Genomic DNA, 24,561 nt, shown 5'->3' on the forward strand with positions numbered 1-24,561 from the left:
TTTTCTGCTTGCTCGTCATACCACACAATGGCTAAATGTTTCTCTCGAAATTTCAAAATCTTTATTACACGGGATGTAAAGCCTGTGTTCATCTTAAGACATTTCGTTATAAATGTTTTAAGAGGGAATATTTTCTTAACGAATGAGACGAGATTTTTATATTTTCTGTAAAGTAAGTTAGGACAGTAACAGGAATGTACATGAGATTAGACCCACAACTCAAACTAGAAATACAAAACTATTTCATATGAAAAGCTCGCAGTAATGTACAGTGGCTGAGTAATCTTCGAAAGTAACGTCCCTCTAGTATATGGCAAAAGAGCGTTCACTACAGCAGCAATATTGCTGACGACTTTTGTTGCAAAGGAAAGTGATGTCTGATTTTAATTGAAACCAATTGCCGGCAATGAATGCCGCACAAAGCAAATGGGAGTCAAATTACCAAAGCAAACAGCAAATGACAATTTTTGGATAATCACCGCCTAAGCACTACGTTTGGTTTGAAGTGCTTACTGTTGTTGGAAAATTGATTGCTTGCCATGCTTATGATTTATTGTCGTTAAAGTCAGTGCAAATGATGATGTGTAAAGATTTTGACATTTCGAAATTTCGAAAATGAAGTGAACTAATGACGCAACTGCGAAGAACACCGACATACGCATTTCATTTAATCAAAGCAGACAGCAAAATCGATGATATTCACCGTTAATGAAAGTAAGCATATTGAAGCAACAGTCAACGCTTTGTTTGCTGCACAAATTAAGGCGAAGATGAAGCGACCTTTTATCTGCTATTTATCAAATTTAATTATTTATGTACCAACGCATGGCATACTCTAATATACTATATATAAGCACGTTTGTTGCGTTAGAAAGAAATATTTCCATCAGCATTTCGCTTTTCGGCAGCAGTTGGCTCAGCACGCTTGCCAAAAACGCGCTAATGCATAATATATCAGGCAATCGAACTCGTGTTTATACGTGTCTATATATGCTGCCATTCACGCATTTCCAACACGTCCATTGTATTCAATACCAATCACTGCTCGTGCGCCACACCAGCATTTCCCTCCATTGCTGTGTGCCTCAAAGTTTCCTTAATGCCATTTTGATATTCTACTTTTCCCTTGACTGCACTCAGCAGCGTATTGCATTAAATCAATTTTAAAGTGATTTATGCCCAAGTGTCAAACACACAAACGCAGCTACTGTGTGTGTGTATGTTCGTGCGCGTGGAGGTAGTTGTGCTCCTTGGGTCGTGTGCGTGCGGTTCTCCTTTTGAGGTCACTCATACGTCACGGCGCACGCATTCAAACTCTTTGATAGACATGCTGCTTTAAGGTAATTGAGTCGTTTGTTATTGTTGCTGTCAAAATACAAGCTGGCCGCTGTATGTTGGTCACAGCTGCTGGTACTTATTGGCTAGTTAGCTAAGTGGCTAGTTGTGCGTGCAACGCTTCAATGGACGCAAAGGTAGAAGCACAAAGGTGGTGGCACTGAAGTGATTTGTATTAGAAGGAGTGCTCGGAAATATTTTGTGGACCGCAAATGGAAATTTGAATACTAATCTACAGTAGTTTAGAGGCTCACTTCGCATTAATGGTTGTTGGGTTCCGCTGGTGATGGCCGGAAGTAAAATCTTCGCAATTTAATTTTTACTTTTTGAAATTTGTTGGTTTCATAAAATACAAGTTGGGGTAAACGGCTTTTGAGCAGAGTTGGAGTTTATTTTCAGAATCTTCTTAAAAATCAGAAAAATCACAGATCTTAGATCTGAGTGGAGTAGGTTTTAAATAAGTTTCATGTTTACTTCAAAAACGTTTTTGAATTAAACATTTTTGGATTGAAAAATAGATTTAAATTATTAATTCCAAAATCAAATTAAAAATTGAAATTTTGAATTTTCACCTCGATTCGGAATCAAAATTTGGAAATTTAATTTTAATGTTCAACAAATTATTTAAAAATTTATAAACAATTTTTTAATTAAAAAGTTTTTGATTAAAATTATGTCTAAAGTATTAATTACGAAATCGGATTAAAACTTTAAATTTAAAACTTTCATCACCATTCCGATATAAAACTTGGAAATTTAATTTTGATCTCAAAAAAAATTATTTTGAAATTAATAAAATGTTTTTTTAATTCAAAAATTTGGAAAACATACAAAAAATATTTTTCAAAAGAAAAGCAGGATTGAAAAGTGATAAAAAGGAAAGATTAACATATCCACAACAGAGGAATAATTATTAAAGTAAAGAGCAGAAAAAGTGTAAAGAGTTTTTGAAATTCTATTAAAAATAAACTTTCTTTTTTTCAATTTAGTAATTTTAGAGATTAACATTTCTTTTCAATCCGGCATTAGGAATTCCAATTTTATATTTCGCATTTAATCCGATTTTTTACCTCTGTATTCTGGTATTCAGATTAGAGATTTCAAAATTATTTCTTATTACGATTTTCGGTAATACGAAAAAAAGCAATTATAGAAGCGATAAGTTCAGGGGGAACGAATATTTTATACACTCTCAACTTTCAAGCTTCAAACCCGTTTAAATTTTGTTTGGAATTTCAATAGTATATTGGTTAGGCTGACCGATATATTCAGCAAGAAGTTCGCTATAAAAACTGAGGTCCACATATTCGGTATCTGCGAGCTTCAATTGTTTTGATCCGGTTTGAGGAATCGTTATCATAAAGATTTTTAATTTATTTTTTTTTCATAAGACAGCACACCTCAAAGGCACCGTTCGTGCAAAGTTTTGACGGAATTCACAGTTTGGCTCGTGATTTGTATACTAATTTTGTAAAAGAGGACGGATTAAAAATTGTGTTATATGGAACGTAGGAGTGGTTATAGGCCATATTACCGAATTTGGTTGAAATTTGTTGAATAAGTCCTGAGATGTGGGTTTTCACCTAATTGCGGGCTGTGCCACCCCCATCTTCTATTGATTTCGGCTCCAAAAAAGCCCTCCCTTACCATCACGGATGTGAAATTTAATGTTTCTATGGATATAACTATTATATGAGGAGTGGGCAAGGTTATCATCCGATTTCATTTTTGTTTAAAGTAGTGTCCGTCAGAATTTTCCTTAAATTTGATAAACATAATTGTAAGTCCCTCTAAATTGCTCTTAAACTGGTTTTTTGAAAAAAAAAAAATAGTTCGAATCTTGCCTTTAATCACATTATTTTCATAAACATACATACTAATTTCAAGATCTGTATATATAAATACAGTTTTTTCTTGTGTTATTTTCATTTATTCTCCAACAAATATTCGTGCATTTTCATTTCCTTAGGGACAACGATAACTAACTTTGCTTTGTTTACATTTCGTATTCAGAGACACACACGCACTCACACATACATATAGTCTGGTACTCACGAAGTTCCAGAGTAAATTAATAACAAAAAGCAAAGAAGGGCTTAGTTCGGGTGCAACCGAAGATTTTATACTCTTGCAACTAGCAAGAATCAAAGCCACGGAGATACTTTAAGGGGTTAAATTGGTTTCATCGAATAAAAAATAGCTTTTTTCAACAAATTTTTTCTCATATAAATAATGAAATATTTTATTAGAATTTTTTATTGTTACAAACATAAACTTTTAACAAAAGAGTACAGAAGTTTTTGGAAAAAATTATTTTAAACTCCGCCATTGCGACGCCATTTCCGGTGACCCCTCGTAAAAAAGATGTGCCCCCGTTGGGCGGATAACTCCTTACACCATCATCTAAAGTGAACAAAATACGTGCTTTGGTAAAAATCTTAACTTACTTACATAAAACTTGAACGAAGGAAAAAAACTGAAAATTGGATTTTAGGCAGACATTTTTACAAAAAAAAAAAAATCAGTGAAAATTTCGCGAATTTTTTTTTTAATGATATGTATGAAGATTGGTTGAGTAGTTCTCGAGAAATTTTGACTACCGAACTTAAAAACACAGTTTCGAGAAAAACGCGTTTAAATATTTGAGTACCACTTAGCTTAGTAGGATCAAGTGCACAAGTTCTCAAGGCTGTATCTCCGAAACTATTACTCGGATCAACTTGAAAATTTAAGACAATATTCTAGAGGTGTTGTAAAATTTAATAAGACAATAAAAAATTTAATTTTTTGAAACCCGTAAATCCATTTAACCCCTTAAGGTGCAAAACGTCAACCAGAAGATCGGAACCCAAGCAGTTATATATATACATTATGAATATATAACTCTTACACTGAATTGACATTTTCGATAAAAGCGAGAATCATATATAGCATATGGGAGTTGGGGATAGTATCAACCCGATTTTAATTATCTTTGCTAATACTACATACTATTAAGATGTAAACTCTTAATTAAATTATTGAGATTCATTAAGGTACCTCACATACAATCATCAATCATATAAGGTAAAGTCAGCCGGATATTCGAAAATTTTGATATTAGTTATATGGGAGCTAGGTCCACTTTTCGTTCAATTTTAGCTCTTTTAGACTCAAAGAAACACTCTCACCGATCTCTTATTTTCATTGATATAACTCTTACAAGTATATTGGCTGATATATGCATTAAGTAGTCTCCCGGAAATTCGAAAACCTTTATATTAAGTATATGGAGGCTAAGGGAAGTTTGAGCCCAATTGAACCTATTTTTGATATACAGACCAACCATTGTCAAAGAAGTATTATCTCTTAATATGAATTTTATATCTCGCTTACTGAACGTTATTTTCGATCAAGAGTCAATAATTGGTACTGGGGTCCAAATTTCGGTACCTAGGAGCTTGAACAGTTTTGGTTGGATTTAAACAATTTTGGTCATAATGTGGCACATACTAAAGACAATATTTATGCAAAAGTTTTATCCATTAATATTAATTTCTTCTTGGTTTCTATACTGGAAATTGAAAGATCGGATGGAATTTAAAATTGTGCTATGGGAATATGGGAAATAGGCGTGGTTGCAGTTCGATTTTGCCTATCTGCACAAAGCAAAGGAATATGAGTAGAATGTCACGTACCACAAAAAATTTGGTTGAAAATGTTTGGACGGGTCCGGAGAAACTTCGAGCGAATTTGGTTATTTTGGCTTGAACAGTTTGAAAAATATATACATTAAACATATTAGAGGACTGCGCCACTCAAACTTTTTCAAATTTTTTAGCTCAGTTGGCCGATTTTGCCCATCTTCGAACTTAACCTTCTTATGGAGCCAAGAAATACGTGTATCAAGTTTCATCATGATATCTCAATTTTTACTCAAGTTACAGCTTGCACGGACGGATGGACAGGCAACCGGATGTCAATTTTTCTCGTCCTCCTGATCATTTATATATGTATATATAACCCTATATCTAACTCGCTTACTTTTAAGTGATACATAAGTGAACAAAACTATTATACTCTGTAGCAACATGTTGCAAGAGTATAAACAAGTTGACAAACAAGTTGACGCAAATTTCAAAATAATAATAAAACTAACAGCTGCATAAACATCATAAGCAATGTGAGGAGCAGTGTCTTCCAATTTAGCCCTCGAAATGTGCAGCTTGTATCCTTTACTTTCGCTGAAGTTGTTTTTGTAGTGCCGTGTAGACGAGTTTTGTAAATATGATATAATTGCAGTGCACTAATTGCATGGCGTATGTTTTCTAGTTAATTTATTGTTTTTAAGTTTCTCATTTACTTTTATTGCATGTTTTTTATGTGGACGCATGTTGCATAATTCGTTTGTGGTTTATTTTGTTATTTTACTACTATTAGCTTACAACATGTACATGTTTATGAGAATTATTGTTTACATTGCAGTACATTTGAGTACTTCATGCCTGATTGAAGTAATGAAACTCGCAGATACTCGCTAGGTGGACAACAAAAACTATTATAATTCAGTGAAGTATAAGCTTCAATGAGGTTTATCTCTACTCGGACTTATTAATAAGAACCAACAGTTAAATAATGATTGCAAATAAAATTCTAAAGTATCAGCTCTGTTAGTTAATCTTTAATCCCGTTTTACGTAAAAAAGCATTTTTCCAATTAGCTTGAGTGATTACTCGGAGATTATACTCCGAACACTACCAACTAACTATTTTACGGAGAATAACTTCTAGAATTTGTTATCTTTGTTTCATTCATGAAGAATAAAGTAATGTGTTTCGCGCGCCTCGCACAACTTATGGTCAATATAATCGACCTACTGAGCGTACTATTCGCAACACCATCAGTCATCTTGAAACCCAGCATTCCTTATTCGAAAATATTCAACCGAATAAACCATGTCCAGAATGCAGTGAAGAAAATATAACAGCCGTAGTTGAGAGTGTACACGAAGACCGTGGAGAGTCGATTCGGCGCCGTTCGCAAAAACTCGGACTGACGTATGGAACGACTTGGCGCATTTTACGTCAAGATCTCAAATTGAAAACGTACAAAATACGGAAGAACCGTAGCCGTTCGACAATTCCAAGCGACAACGCTTGCTCTATGGGCTCTTGAAAAGTTCCAAGAAAATTCGACGTTTTCGAGCCAAATTTTATTTAGCGATGTGGCCCATTTCTGGCTTAATGGGTATATAACCTAGCAAAATTGCCACATTTGGGACGAAAATCAAATTGAAGAGATACAATGAAAACATAAAAGAACTGACTTTGGATGTATCGAACGATATGGTACAATGTTCACCAATCGATATGACGTGATTTTGATAGTTTTTGGCGCCCATGTGTGCTTACAGGGTTGTGTCAAACTTTGTCAATGCGTTCAGTAAGGTTTGCAATTTCATCATTTCACGTTTTACTTTACTACAACGCTTGAAAATTGTCCAAGATTATTACGCAAATTCACATTCTCACAAATTCATTTAATCAAAATATCATCTTCTCAGTTGAGGCACATTTCTTGGCTTCGTCGATAAACGAAATTGAAAATATTGGGAAGAGTCAAATTATCGTGTGGTAGGAAACAAAATTACGTCTCTAAAAATTTACCATTTGGGGAGAATAATCAGGTTTTACCATTACCATCAATGACGAGCATTATAACCGAGTTTCTTTTCCGAAATTTTAAGAAATCGACGAGGACGATCTCTATTTCCAACAAGCGCCGCCTCATGCTTCACGTCAAAATGTGGATGCATAGTGTGCAAAGTTTGGCAACTCGTTGATTTCGAGAAATCGTATAGTCGAATGGCCGCCAATATCATGCGATTTAACGCCCCTAGATTATTTTCGCTAGGGGTATGTTAAGTCAAAGACTTACGCCAAGCAACCAGCAAGGCACGAGGAGCTCGAAAACAACATTCAGCGCACTCTAGCCGAAACTCCAGGCGAAATGCTGCAGCGGGTCACATTGGCCCAAACGAATTGAAATATGCAAACGGAGCTGTGGTGGTCAGTTGCCCGACATTATGTTTAAATTATAAGCAATATTAATCGCATAAAATTTTATTCTTTTATTTTAAGATCACGTGGTTCTTGCTGGTAAAAAGTGGAAAGACGGAATAGTTAGCTGTCATGGTTATGATACCTACGCTTTGGTATTATTGAAACAATATTCATCAACTATCTTGAAAAGGCAAAAAAACGCACGAAATTGAGGAAAACTGAGAAGGAAAGGACTACTGTTTCATCGGTTCATCTCACTGCCTCTCAAGTTAACGAAAACAATGACATCATTGGTTAAATTAAATGATCTCTAGCGATTTTTTCTTGTTATCGCATAGGTAGAAAATTAAGGCTGGAAAGAAGTTTCGCGACGATGATGATATAATGAAAGCAAAACCTAATTTGTACCTCAACCATGAAAGCCAGTAATTGCAGGCTTTCACTTTCTATTCGCAAATCTCGAGATTCTTGTGTTTTCTTTTTATTAAAAAGTGAATTAAATGAAGTTTTACTGAGCGTTTGAAGGAAAAATAAACGAAATCGATGAAAAATGCTGAAGAAAGGAATGCTGCGCTATCAAAACACTGTGCCATCTTCAACTCAATAAAAACAGTTACAGCATTCTAATTGCTTTAAGATAATTTATGATCCTGATTCTCCTCCAGTGACTTTTTTCTATTATAAGACCCCAAGGAAATGATAGCTAAGAAGAAGTTTCGTTATGATGAAGATACCTGTATAATCAAAGCAAAGCATAAAGTGCACCTCAAAAATTACCTCAGAAATAATTTATTTTAACTTTTTGCAAGCTTAATCGTTCTGTTCGTAAATCTCGAGTTTTCTTTCAAAATTTAACACGGTATTTTAAATTTTCTTCTTTTCAAGCACCACACACGTGTGTCAGTCTGGGCCGAAATCATAAAACTTCCTTTGCGAGGTCACGCTAGTTGTACTTGGAAGTGTAGACAGATCGTTTCACATTTGGTACTTCCATTATATAAATGAAGGCTCTTATTTTCGTTGTACACCCATGGGTTTCGAGACGAAGTTGTTTTTCACTGGAGCATCATCTTCGATGCGAACGACATGGCCTAAACAGCGCATTCGTTGAATATTTATGCGCTTAACCATGTCCATATCGCCGTTGAGCTCATACAGTTTGTGGTTCCATCTTCTTCGATATTCATCGCTCACACGAATGGCTTCAAAGATCGTGCGAAGAACAGTTCTTTCTAATGCTCCAAAGATTTGGGTCAAATAGTTTTCTCTAGAATGTATGAAGCGGTTTCTCATCTTATTTCGTCATTATCCATGTTTCTGCGGCGTATAATAGAACGGAATTAATAAAAAACTTATAGCGTAATTTTTGTTCGTCGAGAGAGGGATCTTCATCTCAATTGCCTATCGATCCCAAACTAGCAGTTAGCAAGAATTATTCTGCGGTTGATCTGCAGGCTTAAATTATTTGAGGAATTTAAGCCGGTTCCGAGATAAACAAAGTCAGTTAGTTTATGTTAACCTAATAAGAAATGTGAGCACTCTGCTATTTTACTACATTTGGCTTTGGGTAATTTCCCTAACTCCGCCTCGAAATTTATGCAACCATAATTGTAATCCTACTGTATTATGAGTGTGTTGAAATTCTTGCTTAATGCGATTTTAATACATTTCTACTTAATTTACGGATAACAGTTAATTGCATGGAATTCCGCGAAATGTGATCGATATGAAACATAAGGCATCTGCGCGATTTCACACGCTCTGATTAGCTCACGACGGCCAACACAATAATATTTAGCGATTAAATTTAAACCTAAAATACAAAAAGTACTCAAGCAATTTGCTTTTTTAGTTAAAATATTTAATTTATTTAAAAAATATTCAGTAGAAGGTAAAATGCATAAACAATTGCAAATAAGTTGAATTTCAGCCGCCACTGGTAATTGCGTTAATTGCAGCAGAAGAATTTGTGTTTGCTTTTATTAATTGCCGCTTTTGTACACAACTCGTTAATGAATTTGAATATGCTTTTTAATGCATGAAATACATTTTTTCCAACATTTTGTCACACACTACCACAACACATATATTTTTGCAGTTTATTAAATTACGCAGTCATTGATAGTGTGTGCAGCGCTGCCATATTGACGGAATATCTGTACATAGTATGCTTGTGAAAATAAGGCAAATAAATCATTAATAGGTGTTAATTGCATTTTAAATATTGAACACCTTAATTAAGATTCATGATTACCTTCAATGTTTTATGCATTTTAAACACGTTTTTGCGCATATCTGTATTTTTTTCTTTAGTTTATAATATGCAACACGTGTATCATGCCAGATATTCTCAGTTATGCGAATTTTTATTTCTTTAATATTTCGTTTTTTCATAAACGAGATTCAACGTTTGGCCTTTAAGGCTACAACTATTTAATTAATACGACCATTCAATGAATACGTTCACTGCAGAGTGCTACTATAATTCCTAACCTCAAAGATATGTGTTGCTGAAATTTTCACATTATAATAGCTCCGTGAAGTTTTACGTGTATCATAGATTCCTTCATAGAAAAATTCATCAGACTACCTGGCTGTCTCCGGATCGAAAAACCACCAACCAGTTCGATCATGTTGTGATAGACGAAAGACACGTCTCCAGTGTTATAGACGTGCGTACGCTCCGAGGTCCTAACATTGACGGGGACCACTACCTTGTTTCAGCCAAGCTACGCATCCGCCTCTGTGTAGCAATAAAGGCACGTCAACAAACACAAGGTAGGTTTGACGTCGAGAAGAGAGAATCACAACAGACAGCCGAACAATTTTCTACTCGACTTACACTCCTGCTCTGTGAGAGCACTCAACAACAAATCGGTATAAGGGAACTGTGGGACGGCATTTGAAGCTTCTTACCTACAGCTGCAAACGAAACCATTAGTTTTCAAAAAATTCAAAAGAACAGCTGGTACGATGAGGAGTGGCGTGTCGCAGCGGAGAGAAAAGAGACTGCCTACCTCGCAACATTTCAATCGATCACAATACGTGCAGGATGGGATAGATACCGAGAGTTGAAGAGGGAAGTTAGAAGCATTTACAGGCAAAAAAAGAGAGAGGCCGAAATGCGTGAGCACGAAGAGCTTACAAGCTGGCCGACAGAAGTGATGCTCCAAAATTCTACGAAAAGTTGTGGTGACTAACAAAAGGTTTCAAGACTAGAGAATATTCTTGTAGAATCTCAAGAGGTGATCTAGTGGCTGACGCCCAGAGCATACTAAAATTATGGAGGCTTCTCCATCTATGACCACCTAAAACCGCGTAAGCGGTGTCTATGCTATTAAAGAAGAAGAAAAATTACAAATAAATATGCCATTTTCTTTAACTTTAATACTGGTATTTGTAATGGCCTTCAGAATTAATCAAACATCTTTTCTTTCAGCCAATACAATTTCGAAATAATACAAAGCTACAGGAAGTAAAATCAGGCGAATACGGGGACTGAGCGATGTCTCTTCTATCGTGTTTAGACAAGAAGTTAGTCACAATCATAAAAGAATATGTTAGCTCATTATCATCACGAAAAATTTATGAATCACGTAGACACCTCAAGACGGTCAAGTAGTATTCATTAATCACCCTTCTGTGAAACGAATTCTTGGTGAGCCACAACAAGATATTCAAAGATAATGATGAGCATCACCTTGAGATTTGATTGACTTTAACGTGGTGTTTACGGTTTCGGCAAATTGTTCGAGCGGCATTCGTTTGATTGTCGCAAATCATATTCGTAAACTCACTTCTGGTTACCATCGTTTGACGATTACGCTGCGATGCCAAGTACAGGGTTTGACCGGAAAGTAATAGGACTGATTTTCTTTCGCCGCGACTGTACTTCGGACTGGATTCGTTAAGGGGCATTCCTAGCTAAAGAACGAGCAGCTGGTCAGTTCTCTCCGAGCACCTGGAGAGTCAGGACAAACAGTTTCGCGCGACGTGTTTTTGTGAGTGGTGCAAGCCGAAAATGTAGCTTTCATTAGAGCAAAAGTACGCGATTAAATTCTGTGTGAAACTCGGTAAATCTGATCAAGCAGTCTTACCTGTTTTATTTAACAAGAAGTGGTGTGTTTCGGTGATACCAGGTCTTTTTGGAGGGCTGGGAAGAGGTAATGAAGACCGTACTGGGAGATCTTGCTGGGAGACCTGCGACATCGACACACATCGAGAACATGACTCGCATGCGCATAGTTTTGAACTCAGACCATCTACTAAGTATTCTCTTAATTGCGCAGATGTTAAGTTTATTAAAATCTGTGATTCATGACATTGTTACGGTGCACTTGAACATGTGCAAGGTGTGCGCGAAGATGGTCCCAAAAGTGCTCACTGACAACCAGAAATTGCGGCGAGTGGAAGTGTGCCAAGAAAATTTGAACATGTGTGAAAGTGACCACAAACTTTTGAGTAACGTAATCACCGGTAACATGGATCTTTGAGTATGATCCCGAGACAAAGAGGCAATTTCCCGAGTGGCATACGCCGGCAGGGGGATCCAAGCAGCATGCTCCTCGGCTTTCAAGGCTATTCCGGAGAATGCTTTCCGTGACGCCTTCAATGCTGGAAAATCGCGCTGGCAACGCTGCATTGACGCAGAAGGAGCCTATTTAAAGAATTGTAACGATTGGTTCAACACATTTTTCAAAACGTCTCAGTCCTATTACTTTCCTGACAAATCCTGTAAATCTCTTGATGTCGTTTTTGCAAAAGATCCAGGTATTTTAGTAAGAGTCTATTATTGATAGGCTTCATACCCAAAAAATTAAACAAAACATGGTTTGAGTCGATCCATATGAGATGTTAAGTTCACCTTCTATCTTTCTGATAAAAACACAGATTTTTAAGCATTTTCTCTTTAAAATTTTCGCTGTTTTCGTCATTAACAGAGGTGTAGGTGGATGGACGACGTAGTATTTAAGGCAAGAAATAAGTACAAGGATTTATATAGGCGAGTGTAGCAAGGCTAGTAACCATTTCCACTTTGCTTATGTAAACGATTTCCATTCACGCTTTTTTTGGTGAATAACTTTACTCATCGGTGCCACATCTCTATAGTTAATCATTATTTTTGTTCATGAATTGATCATGAATTGTATCAAGGTATCAAGGAAGCAAGCTGGCTATACTCTCCTTAGCATAACAAAATAATTTCAAGTATTATTTAGAGATCTTGTTTTCTCATAGTCATGTCACAAACTGATATTTTTTAAAAGCATTTTAGGCATATCTGAGTATGTCAAACTAGCCGGCGGAATTTCCTGACTTCAATGAGTTTTCTTTCGAAAATTAGCAGACCCGACTTCATACCCACAAATATTATATATTCAATCTGATCTTAAACACTCCATACCCCAGCGTTTCCTTGCAGTATTTGCCAAACAAGAAAAAAATAATAATAAATCGCAGCGCCAGAACGTCACGAGTGTGGGAAATCAATTTCCATTTTCTGATCCACTCCACATTTCAGCATACACTGGAGTGTATCAACTTTTATATTAACGAACTCCATTTTAGCGCATGTAATACCCATAAATACACCTAAGTATTATTTGCCGGGCAAAAAAGTAGAAAAATTGCAGCTGCTCCGCATAAAAGCAGGAAATGCGAGAAATGAAAGAAAGTTAAGAAGTTGCTTTTGGCTGTTTTTAAACTTGCACTTCCGCTTCCGTATGCACACACACATAAACACACGCCAACAAGTAAACAGAGACGGGCGGCCAGCCATGTGTGTGAGCAAACTTTGCTGTTGCTTTTAAAGTTTCGCTAGTTACTTCCTGCCTCACACGCAACCGAACGGCTTTACAACAACATACATACAACACATTTGCATACAACACATACACGCAAGTGCCCACACATAGTGATAATATTTGTTTACTGTTGCTATGCACATGCACTTGTCTAGCCGTCTATTCATTTGCTTTTATGGCAAGCTATGCTGTGCTCCTCCAGCGCGTGTCCGTGCACTTATTTCTCCACTATGCAAACATTATGCTATTTGCTTGCATAAGTTTGAGAGCGAGTCTTCCATGCATGCATGGAGTGATGATAACAACAACAACGTGTGATTGAAATGGCAGCTACGTGTGTATGGCGGCAATATCGTGGCTAGTCTTTTATATGTATGTAGCGCCCACAGTAAATATATATGTATGTGTATGTGCATATAAGCACTTATATGTATACATAAATGTATGTATATGTCGCCTTGCGTCACATTCTGCTGTGAAGTGACATCCAGTTGAGCAGCTGCATGGCAGTAGTGCATAGCATGGCTTGAAGTGCGCGCACTGTGCTCCACTTCGCAGCTCAGCTTGACGACTGTGAATAGAGTCACAAGCACTTCAGGCAGTTTTGAATTTGAGTTTAGTTTTAAATTGTCATAGAAACAAGAAAAAATGTCAACCTCGGCTGCATCAATACAAAAAGTCCCTAAAGAACTGGATTTTGAGCGGTCAGTTTGGATAGCAGCTACCCGATCTGAATAGAGATTGCAACGTTGTCTTGGACAAAGTTGGATGCTAAATTTCAAGAAGATATCTTATCAAATACAATTGTTTTCCACATAAGAATTTGGTTCCAATCGTTCAGTTTGTATTGCAGTTATAAGCTATATTTTCCGATACGTTGTCTTGAACAATATTCATTGCTAAATTTCATGAAGATATCTTATCAAATACAAATGTTTTATATATCGTTATATGAACCGTTCGTTCAGTTTGTATGGCAGCAATAAGCTGTAGTTGTCCGATATCGCCGGTTTCCACAAATGAGCAGTTTCTTTGTAGTGTGCAAAATTTCAGACCAATATCTCAGAAGTGAAAGATTAGTTAGCGTTTATGCTGACGGACAAACAGACGGTCATGGCGAAATCAACTCAGCTCATGACGCTCATTATTTTTGCGTCAGATGAAGACAACTATAGGCGTTAGTGGGGCTAGCATACATATTGCAGACTGTAAAACTTATTTGTACACATTGGAGCCCACTCAATTTGTCGTTCGCTCCAAAGAAAGGTTCATATTCATTGGTGGAGAGAAGTGTTTTATGTAGATTTATGCGTATGCGCCCGAAAGTAAAGAGCAGTCGACTGTATGCGTGCTTCTAGATGAGCCGAATCTAACAAAAGTTGTTCGCAAACGAAACACTTCCAAGCAGGTGGTTGCCTGTTTTTAGGAAAAGCTTGATATGTCACAGCCATATCACTAGAAAAACGCAAAACAGTAAATTATGGGTGGTACACAACCATTTGTTTGCTTATTGTCTTTCAAGAAATTAGGAAAATCAACCACCGAATACGGATCACTTTTCATCAAGATAATGCGAACTCTCAAACATCGATTGAAACAATTGCATTTTTGAGTGCTTAAAACATCGATTTGATGAGTTAGGACCGAATGATTTTTTCGCGTACGTAAAAGAAAAACTAATAGGTCAACGTTCTTGGACACCTTGGACATAGGCGGCTAATGCGATCAGAACGGATGTTTTTAAGATATCTGAATCAAAGTCGCGAAATTGCTTCGATTTGTGTAGATATAGTGTATAGATATTAATGGAGAATATTGTGAAAAATAATGAAGTGATTTTCGATGATTAAAGTTTGTTTTTTTCTTGAGTCTCGAAATATAAATCGCAACCTACGTAGCGGTCAGGAAAATAAGTTAATCGATTTCTTGGGAATCAAACATACGGTATTTCGTTCACTGTTAGAAAACGACGCTTAACTTCTATTATTAGTTTGACTTTGAAATTTTATTTTTACTTCAAAATTTGATTTCAGAACAAAAGCATCTTTAATATACACTCAAAATCAAGAAAAATTGGACCCGGATTGGTCCATATAGTACAGTTTTTCTACTAATACTGTGGGATTTCTCTATCCATTAATGGTTTCACAGTAGACCGCTGACCAACATCTGATTTAATTTCGAATTACTCATATTAACCTGTATTTAATATGTAATATATCAACTATTGTATTGTTGTTATAGCGGTTTTCTAGTTCCCGTTAGAGGTGGTAACGTTTAGATAAGTTGTCACCGAGGTCATCTAACGGAAGGCCCAGGAAACGTGCTGTTTCGACGGGGTCGGACTATAGGGAGAGGGATGTCAGATGCGTAGGGTTAGCTAGGGATGCAAGGAGGTGGTTAGAGCCATGCGAGGACTCGTTGCATGCTGGACATATATTTGATATGTCCTAAACGAAGCTGCGTAAGGGTCACTCTCGATTCTCGCGGCAACTTGGGCGGCAATAGGCGCTGGTTTGACTCCAAGTACGCCATTTACTGCGAGAAAGTCGGTGAAGGTGTTTGTGGCTTCAGTGTGAATGGCGGGTAGTCTATGTCTGAAGTTAGTTGCGTCCGAAGTCTGGTCAGCGTATTGTCTTATGTCGTCGACGTAGTTGCTTCAAGATGACTGAGACATCAAAAAAGAACATCCTGTTATCTTTCGGAGAGCAATGTTCAGGGACGCACGCTAAATTTCGTACAGGGAGGAAGTGGGAAAGGTCTGAGAGATAGTCATTTACTTTTGAGCACATGCCATCGACTCCATATCATGCAATAATCAGCGTACGAGGTGATAGAAATTCCCTCTGGTGGTTGAAAGAGTTTCGAGTTGTAGAAGTTAAACAGCAACGGGGAGAGGACACCACCTTTCGGAATCCCCTGTTTAATTCTTCTCAATTTAAAGTCTTTACCTCGAAAGAGTTCGAAAGATTACCGGCCGCTCTGGTAGTTCACAGTCCACCCCTTCACCTTGTAGGGAGCGTAGATTTTAACATGTCCTCAAGTAGCGTTGTGTAGTTGACTGTGTCAAAGGCTTTTGACAAGTCTAACACTACGAGGATCGTCATCTCGTAGGGTGGTTTTTAGTTGAGGCCATGAACTATCCGGGCGTTTATGATGCCAAGTGCTGTGGTGGTGCCGTACAAGACTTTTGAAGGTCGTAAGCCATGTGTGTTTGGCTGGTTATCAGGCGATTTTATTCATTGAAAAAAATTGAACAACAAGATTGGTTTAAAGTTTGTGTTTCCAATGGAATCGCGGCCGAAGCAGGAAAAAATAAAATTCATTGAAAGCACTAAAGAGCATACCAGCCAAGGGTTAAGTATATGAAACTGTTCACAAGACAGTCGGGTCTACGTAATCAGAACGGACCCAGATTTTTATCCGGCCAAGGTCGGTCAACTTGGCAGAATTCTGCCACTAAAACAACAACAACATGTACATGAAAAGTTAGACTGTTTGGTATTCTTTAATTGGCTTATGAAGCTTATTTCGAGCCGATAATAAAAATTTGTATGAAAATATGTGAAAATACACTCCGTCCGGTTCAAATTTGATCATATGGTACAATACAGCATTTAATTGATTTTAAGAAAATTGTGATTTCTGTTAACATTTGAAGTATTAAGTCGGCCTTTGCGAGCGATAAACATAAATGAAAACTTTTTTTAATTCCACACACTAAACTCTCACTCAAATATAATCAAAACAAAAAAGAGAAAATCCTTTAATACGCAATAAAGCTGTCAGCACTGATATTTCCATTTCTTGAAGATTGACTAATGAAGGAATTTAAATCACCTCAAAAACGTGACGTATTTTGTCAAAAGCTCAAATTATATGCGCTTATAAACGCACAAGCCGAAGAAAAAGCATGCCATATTTAGTGCGTAGGTGTGTGCGTATGCGTGCTCGTAGTTGTCTTGATGTGCATACATAATTCCGAGGAAGACAATTTCAAATAAATTACATATTTTATTAAGACAAAATCTTGCCAAATCCATTTAAGAATATCTTAAACGAAATCATTCTCAACTTGCTGACTTGAATGCTTAAGAGCAAGCAAAAATGGTGTACACACAACTATGACATATCGTCGTCTCCTCCTGCGTATCGGTCGCACCTGGTGTAGAGCAAAATTGAGTGCGCCATAAACTTTCTACCAAATATGCAAAACTACACACACACACACACACATACACGTGTACACCTTAAATATTTTATGAATACATAAATGCTACAACAAAGACAACATTCATTGAAATCACTGTGTGTGTGTGTGCGGTGGACGTGCTCGTCGCGTAACTGTATGCTGCTACAAGTGTTGGCAAACAAGCTGTCAAATGTTGCTTAAACGAGCTGGAACGATGTGCGCACAAAGGTATGCTATTAATTTTTTATAAACACATTGCTCTCTCGGTGTGGGTGTGTGTGAATTTTTCCCTCTTTCCACTTCTGAGGAAGAGTCTAGAATAGCAAAAGTGATACGCAAAACGGATGCATGATACACAAATAAAAATAGCAGCAAATTAATAATAAAGTAAGTAAACAAATTTTACCAGGAAAATAAAAGTGATAAGCAAAATATGTGAAAAATAGAAAATGAGTGAATATTAAAAAAGTTTCGCAAGTACACCGTGTGAGTATACAGCTAATACACTAAAAAAATAACCACACAATACGCTGTCTGAGTGAGGATAAGAAAAGGTATGATAAGAGAAAATATTTGTAATAAAAATTAATATTTAATATTGTTAGTATATAAAAATAGAAAAGGTTAGGTTAGGTTAAGCAGGTAGAACAATAAGCCACACATAGACCAGTTTTGGTTCTTTGCGATAACAGATGGAGTTCAGTTGCTAGGTTCAAGAGGAGTAGTCGTGGATGCCTGCGCTTGACGCGAATTTTAACAGGCTTCGGCCTCACTATGGATACCTTCTCCCATGTATAAAAAAGGAAAAGGTATAAATCTATTTTCGGAAATGTTATCAGAAATGAAAGCTGTTATGGCAGAAAACATAGCACATAAAGTAAAATACTACATTGATATTAAACTAACGGTATTTAAGATCGTGCCAATGGTAATTAATATGGCAAATTAAAATATTAAAATCACTAATAAAGTTGCCACCCCTAATATTAGAATATTTCATAAAACATCAATCATTTAATCAAAAATATATTTGCACAGACTTAAAAAAGATTTAAGATAAAAAACGAAGTTTCTAATAAAAAATGTTGCACCTAAAAGAAAAATCCGAATTAAAAGCATACAAATAGTGCAAATATAAATTCTCAGAAATAGTGAAGGGAAAGGGTAAAAAAAAAATTTTGAACTTAAATAATAAATTTAAAAATATAAACAAAGAATTTATATTTTGTTTGCCAAACATTTAGGGTTGCCACTTTCAGAAAAAAGTGAATATTAAACGTTTCGTTACATATATGTATTAATTTATAAAAAAATAATTTTTAAACAGATTTTCATAAATTCTTAAAAAGCCAAAAGTCTTCTTAATAAAAAGAGTTACCACCTACAGAAAAAATGGAATTAAAATCGTACATGAAACTATCAACTATGGTAAAGTATTTAAGCCAGTGCAACAAAAATTAAAAATAATTTGTTGGAAAAATGTTTAGGGTTGCCACTTCTAGAAAATAGTAAATATTAAAATGTTTTAACACATACATATATTAATTTAAAAAATTTTAAATCTAAAAAAGGACTTCCACGAACATAGCAAATTCTTAAAAAGTAAAAAGTCTTTTTAATAAAAAATGTTGCCTCAAAAAGAAAAACAAGGAATTAAAATATTACGTGCTACTAAGAAAAATTCCAAAGTAAACAGGACTTTTTGAATCTAGCCCCTCCCTGGTGGCCCCATCTATATGTCGACTGATGCGTTCGAATCTGCTATCTTGATCGATTGTCAAATGAGAATGACATAACACTTCATCGATTGGAAGTGATGTTATTGCGTTTTAAGTGTCAGTATGTTTGTGTTATCGGTGCGAAAATGAGCTTCGAACAAAGAGCCAACATTAAATTTTGTTTTAAAATTGATAAAACTTTTACCGAAACGTTTCAATTGATGAAACAAGTTTATGGTGATGATTGCCTATCCCGTAGCAGAGTGCACGAGTGGTTTCAACGTTTTCAAAGTGGTCGTGAGGACATAAATGATGATCAACATGTGGGCTAATCAAAATCCGTGATCACCGGAAATTCCATCGAAACTGTGTATGAATTCATCAAAAATTAGCCGAAATCATCATTGAAATTCATGGAAATGGAACTGAACATCTCCACAACATCGATTTATTGCCTTTTGACCGAACATTTGGGCTTACGAAACGTGTGTACACGGTTTGTTCTGCACAAATTGACTGACGACCAAAAATTGCTCATATTCCAACATTTGAAGTACATCATTGTGACCGATTATTTGACCAAAAATCACATTTTAACCAATAACCATTCTCCGTATTCACCTGATATGGCAGACTTCTTTTTTTCGAAAAAAATGCATTTGCCCATGAAAGGAAAGCGTTATGCAGACGTAGGGGCCATTCAAAAGGCTTGCACCGGCATACTGGCGGCCATACCGGTCAACGAACTAAAACACTCGTTCGTCATGGTTTTGGACCGTGCACAAAGCTGTATTAAAGCAGAAGGAGACTACTTTGAATAAAATAACTTGATTTTGCCGAAAAAACCATTTGTTCTGTTTTTTTAAGTCCTGTTTACTTTGGAACGCACCTTGTATATTTTGTTTGAGAAATATTTAGGGTTTCCACCGCTTACAAAAAGCTTAACAATGGTGATATTCTAAGTTTATTTTATGGGTATGAAAGCGTTATACCCACTTGTGAATTAAAAAAAAAATCGATTTTGGTTTTGCATGTATGAAGTTATATCGAATATACATATGTAGATATATTATATTCGAGAATAATTTTCGAAATTTGAAGTTGAACCAATCGAAGGAATGAGATTTATTTAGACCGATTTTTAAGTCACTTTGAAGTAGAACCTCTCAGAAATGTGTTTGGCGGAGAAGAAATTTGTCCGCTTAAAATTACCTCAAATCGAAAAATTTTCTTCCACGCCAAACACCTTTTTCGGAGATTCTCCTGGAAATCAAAGCAATCCAGAATTTTGCAATATGAATAACCATTTGTTAAAGTTCAATACATTCTATAAATTTAGGTTATTTTTATTGGTTTAATAAAAAAATGTTCTTCTAAAAAATTCGCAAAAATAAATTCAAATTTTCTGACTTGCAAGTGGATATGACAGCTTAAGACTGCCAGCTGGCACTTAAAATTCATAATATGCTATTAAAATAGCAATAGAAATTCAAATTCCTTCAGTGGGATGCTGCTTAATAGTAGTATTTTCTGTTAAAGAGGTTGACTTCAATGGTAAGGAACCAGAGTATGAATTATTGGAAAAACTTGAAAAAATTTGGCTTAAGTTTGAAAAATTTTTGGATAGAGTTACCGACCGAATAAAATACGGAGGCTGCTATATATATTTCTGGCCTAGGCAACACTAAGTGTTGCCAGGTGCAATCTGACATTTCCATTTGAAAGTTTGACATTTTTTAGCATAACATCACTCAGAACGTTTTGTCATTTAATCGTGAATTGTGTTATTTACAGGGAATTAAAAAATTCATCTCGGCCAAAAAATGGAATTAATTCGTGAACATTTTCGTGCGATCATTTTTCACAACTTTCGACGTGGATTATCACGACAAGAGTGCACCGATGAACTAAAATCTTTGTATGGCTATGAAGCACCATCCTATAGCACTGTGAAAAACTGGTACAACGAATTCAATCGTTGCCGACGCTCGCTCAAAGATGAATTCCGTGAAGGTCGTCCAAAAACAGCCGTTGTGCCAGAAAACATCGATGCCGTACGTAAGCTGATAATGCAAGACCGTCATGTAACATACCTTCAGATAGAGACATGCCTATGTATTTCTCCCACCAGCATACATTCGATATTGCATGAACACCTGGCCGTAAAAAAGGTTTGTTCTCGTTGGATCCCGCACAATTTGACAATCGCTCAAAAAAAGGCTCGTGAGGATTGGTGTAAAGAAATGCTGAAAAAATACGATCGCGGTGCTTCAAAAGACGTTTATAAGATCGTCACAGGTGACGAATCATGGATCTATGCGTATGAGCCCGAAACAAAACAGCAATTGACCGTGTGGGTCTTCCAAGACGAGCCAAATCCAACGAAAGTTGTTCGTGGAAGAAGCACTTCGAAGCAAATGGTCGCCTGTTTCTTCGGCAAAACTGGTCATGTGGCGACTGTTCCGCTTGAGCAACGTAGGACGGTTAATTCTGAGTGGTACACCACCATTTGTTTGCCTGAAGTCTTCGGAGAAATTCGAAAAACGAACAAGAGAAGACGAATCATTGTGCACCATGACAATGCGAGCTCTCACACATCGGCTCAAACCAGCGCCTTTTTGATCGGCCAAAACGTCGAATTGATGGGTCATCCGCCGTACAGCCCTGACTTGGCACCCAATGACTTCTTTTTATTCCCACACATCAAGAAAATAATGCGTGGTCAACGATTTTCGTCGCCAGAAGATGCTGTTGAAGCATTCAAAAACCATGTTTTGGAGGTGTCTCAATCGGAGTGGAAAAAGTGCTTCGAAAATTGGTTTGAGCGTATGCAAGAGTGTATAAATCTTGATGGAGAATATTTTGAAAAACAATAAAACCATTTTCGTTGATAAATATTCCTATTTTCATTATTAGGCCAGAAATATATATAGCAGCCCTCGTACTATTAGTTATTAGTTTTTAAGATTGCAATAGAGTTCAACTAAATGGCAGCTCTGTTTTTTAATAATCGGTTTAGGGGATTATTTCAGTACAGAGTTGCCATTAACTTTACTTGAAACATATTTTTATCATCGCTTATAGTAAGATACAGCGAAACTTTGCTTTTCACGAAAATATTTAAATTACAACGGATTATAAATTTTCAAAAATATAAAAACGAATTGCAAAATAAGTTGACATAAAAAATTTTGCAATTTATTTTACTGCATTGCGCTTTTGGCGACAACCAGCCAAGCGAGCAGCAACCCCAAACAACCAGCAGTTAGTTGGCCTTCGCCTTTTGTAACACGCTCAATCCACACCTCCACCCACACTCACACATACATACACACATGTTGTAAAAATGCATTTTACGCTTGCTGAATAAATGTATTACCACAATGTCACATTTGGCCGTGCGGTCCATCAAAGGAGTTGCTGTCGCAACACACAATGAGGTTGGTAATGAATTAAGCCAATTAAAAAAATTCAAAAAAAAAAAAATATATATATAAAATAATATAAAATGTGGCGTATAAAATTGCGCAAGGAAAACAAAAATGACAAATGGGCAGCACAAATACCAGCGCAGTGCAGCAGGTGACCAAGGCAACAGCAAAGTGGTCTGCATGTGTACCATAAGCACACAATATATATGAATGTATGTAAATTACCAACCGTGGCCTACCAACTTGGTGGCCAACTACGCAAGCAAGCAAGCAAGCAAACCAATCAGTCAGCCAAGCAGTCAAGTAAATCTGCAACTTAATTGCGGTTGCTTTGTCTCTCCTCCTTTGCGTGTCCATTTCTGCATCTTTTTTTGTTTATTTTGTGTTTCTTTCGGCCATACGCTTTGGTTTAAGCCTTAATGGCATTGTACAAGGATCTTGTGGCAGGAAAAACGATAGTAAAATGTTGGTCTCGTGTGTGTGCGTATAAATTGCGAAACGGAAATTGGCGTCCAGTTGAAAGACAGTTAACGCACACGAGTGATAACGAGCCACGAATGTTATTGGAGAGACACTCGTGCATTTAAAATATTCTATACGAAACTTTTTTGCATACCAAAAACACTTTTGCGATCTGAGATAGGTCGTTTTTAGGGAACTCAACGAGGGAATGAGAGATGAAATAGATAAGATATCTACAAGTATACTGCTGGGTAGAGAATGGAAAAAGTTGAACCGTATGACTGAATGTGACAGCAAATAGTTTAAGATCTCTACTACCGGATCTCTATACGTAAATGTTGGAAACCCCAAGATATTGATCTTACGGTTTCTGATACCTAAAACTTTTTAATATTTTTATATTTAGCTTTCATTTACTGAAATATAAAAATATCAAAAGATATAAAAAAGTATGGCGCTTTGAAATAATCCCCCTATAGTTGGAATAATTTTAGACATATTAACAAGAAAATTAGACCAAGAACAAGAAGAAGAAGAATATTAGGACAGAGTCACATCGCCTTCATCAAAATTGAATCCTAAAAACTAACTTGACCTCGCTCAGTGCTAATTAAAGAGTATCTGACCTCACGATCGATATCATCAACCTACTTTATCATCAAACTCGTCTGGATACCTGGCCATAGCAGAATCGGTGGAAACATCAAAGCCAAAACTGCTTTCCCGCAGTAGGGTTCATCTTGACTTCATCTACCTACTTTATTATCAGACTTGCCTGGATACCTGGCCATGTCGGAATCGCTGAAAACAGCAAAGTCGATGAGCCTTCAAGAGAGGGGTTTTCTTGTTTCGATTAAATCGGATTGGAGCTCTGTTGAGCGTTGTTCAAGAACTAAATTCTGAATGACAGCGAGATCCTTCGGGCTTAGTGCAGAACCAGGAGATCTACTGAACTGCTTGCTCTCATTAAAGTTCATCTTGACCTCATCAACCTAATTTATTATTAGACTCGTCTGGATACCAAAGCCGATGCGCCCTTAGAAGAGAGCTCCTTTGCCTCGACTATATCGAAATGGAAACGAGTTGGCCTCCCTTGAGCTTACCAAGCGCTGTCCAAGAACTAAATTCTGTGTGACTCCGACATCCTTCCGGCCTTGCACGGAAACCAAGAGATACACTGAACTAGTTTGCTCTCAATAAGGTTCATCTTGATGCAATCGTAGGAGTTCTTACTGATTATTGTTCGAACGGTCTGCATGCGCTAAAGCTGGAAAATCTGCCCGACGCTAACCGTAAAAGTTGTACGGATGAAAACGAGGAAGAATAATCCATGTGGTTTCTTCTCCAAATTTTGCAAGACTGTGGTTGTAACTACTCAGTAGCATATTCTCGCCGAACCTGGCAAAATAGCCGGGATGGATATCAGCCGCCTTAACAAATTGGCGGAAGGCTCTAATCGATTGGATGATCGTTGAGAGTATTTTCCAATAATATTTCCGATTATTTTGGTATCACAATAGGCTGGCATTCTGAGCTTTTTAGGTGTGATCGACCTTTTAGCCTAACATATCATCCTAA

At 36.6% G+C, this 24,561-nt stretch overlaps 1 protein-coding gene across 1 annotated transcript in view; it reads right to left on the reverse strand.

Moving 5' to 3' along the window:
- LOC126753753 (uncharacterized) overlaps window positions 1-7,029 on the reverse strand; it is a 30,819-nt gene extending 23,790 nt beyond the window's left edge. Inside the window, exon 1 of the mRNA XM_050465422.1 lies at window positions 7,008-7,029. Within this exon, the coding sequence (XP_050321379.1) occupies window positions 7,008-7,029 (22 nt within the window). The remainder of the gene's footprint in view (window positions 1-7,007) is intronic.
- Between the last annotated feature and the right edge of the window lie 17,532 nt (window positions 7,030-24,561).

Source organism: Bactrocera neohumeralis, chromosome 3 (assembly GCF_024586455.1).
Source record: "Bactrocera neohumeralis isolate Rockhampton chromosome 3, APGP_CSIRO_Bneo_wtdbg2-racon-allhic-juicebox.fasta_v2, whole genome shotgun sequence".
NCBI lineage: Eukaryota > Metazoa > Arthropoda > Insecta > Diptera > Tephritidae > Bactrocera > Bactrocera neohumeralis.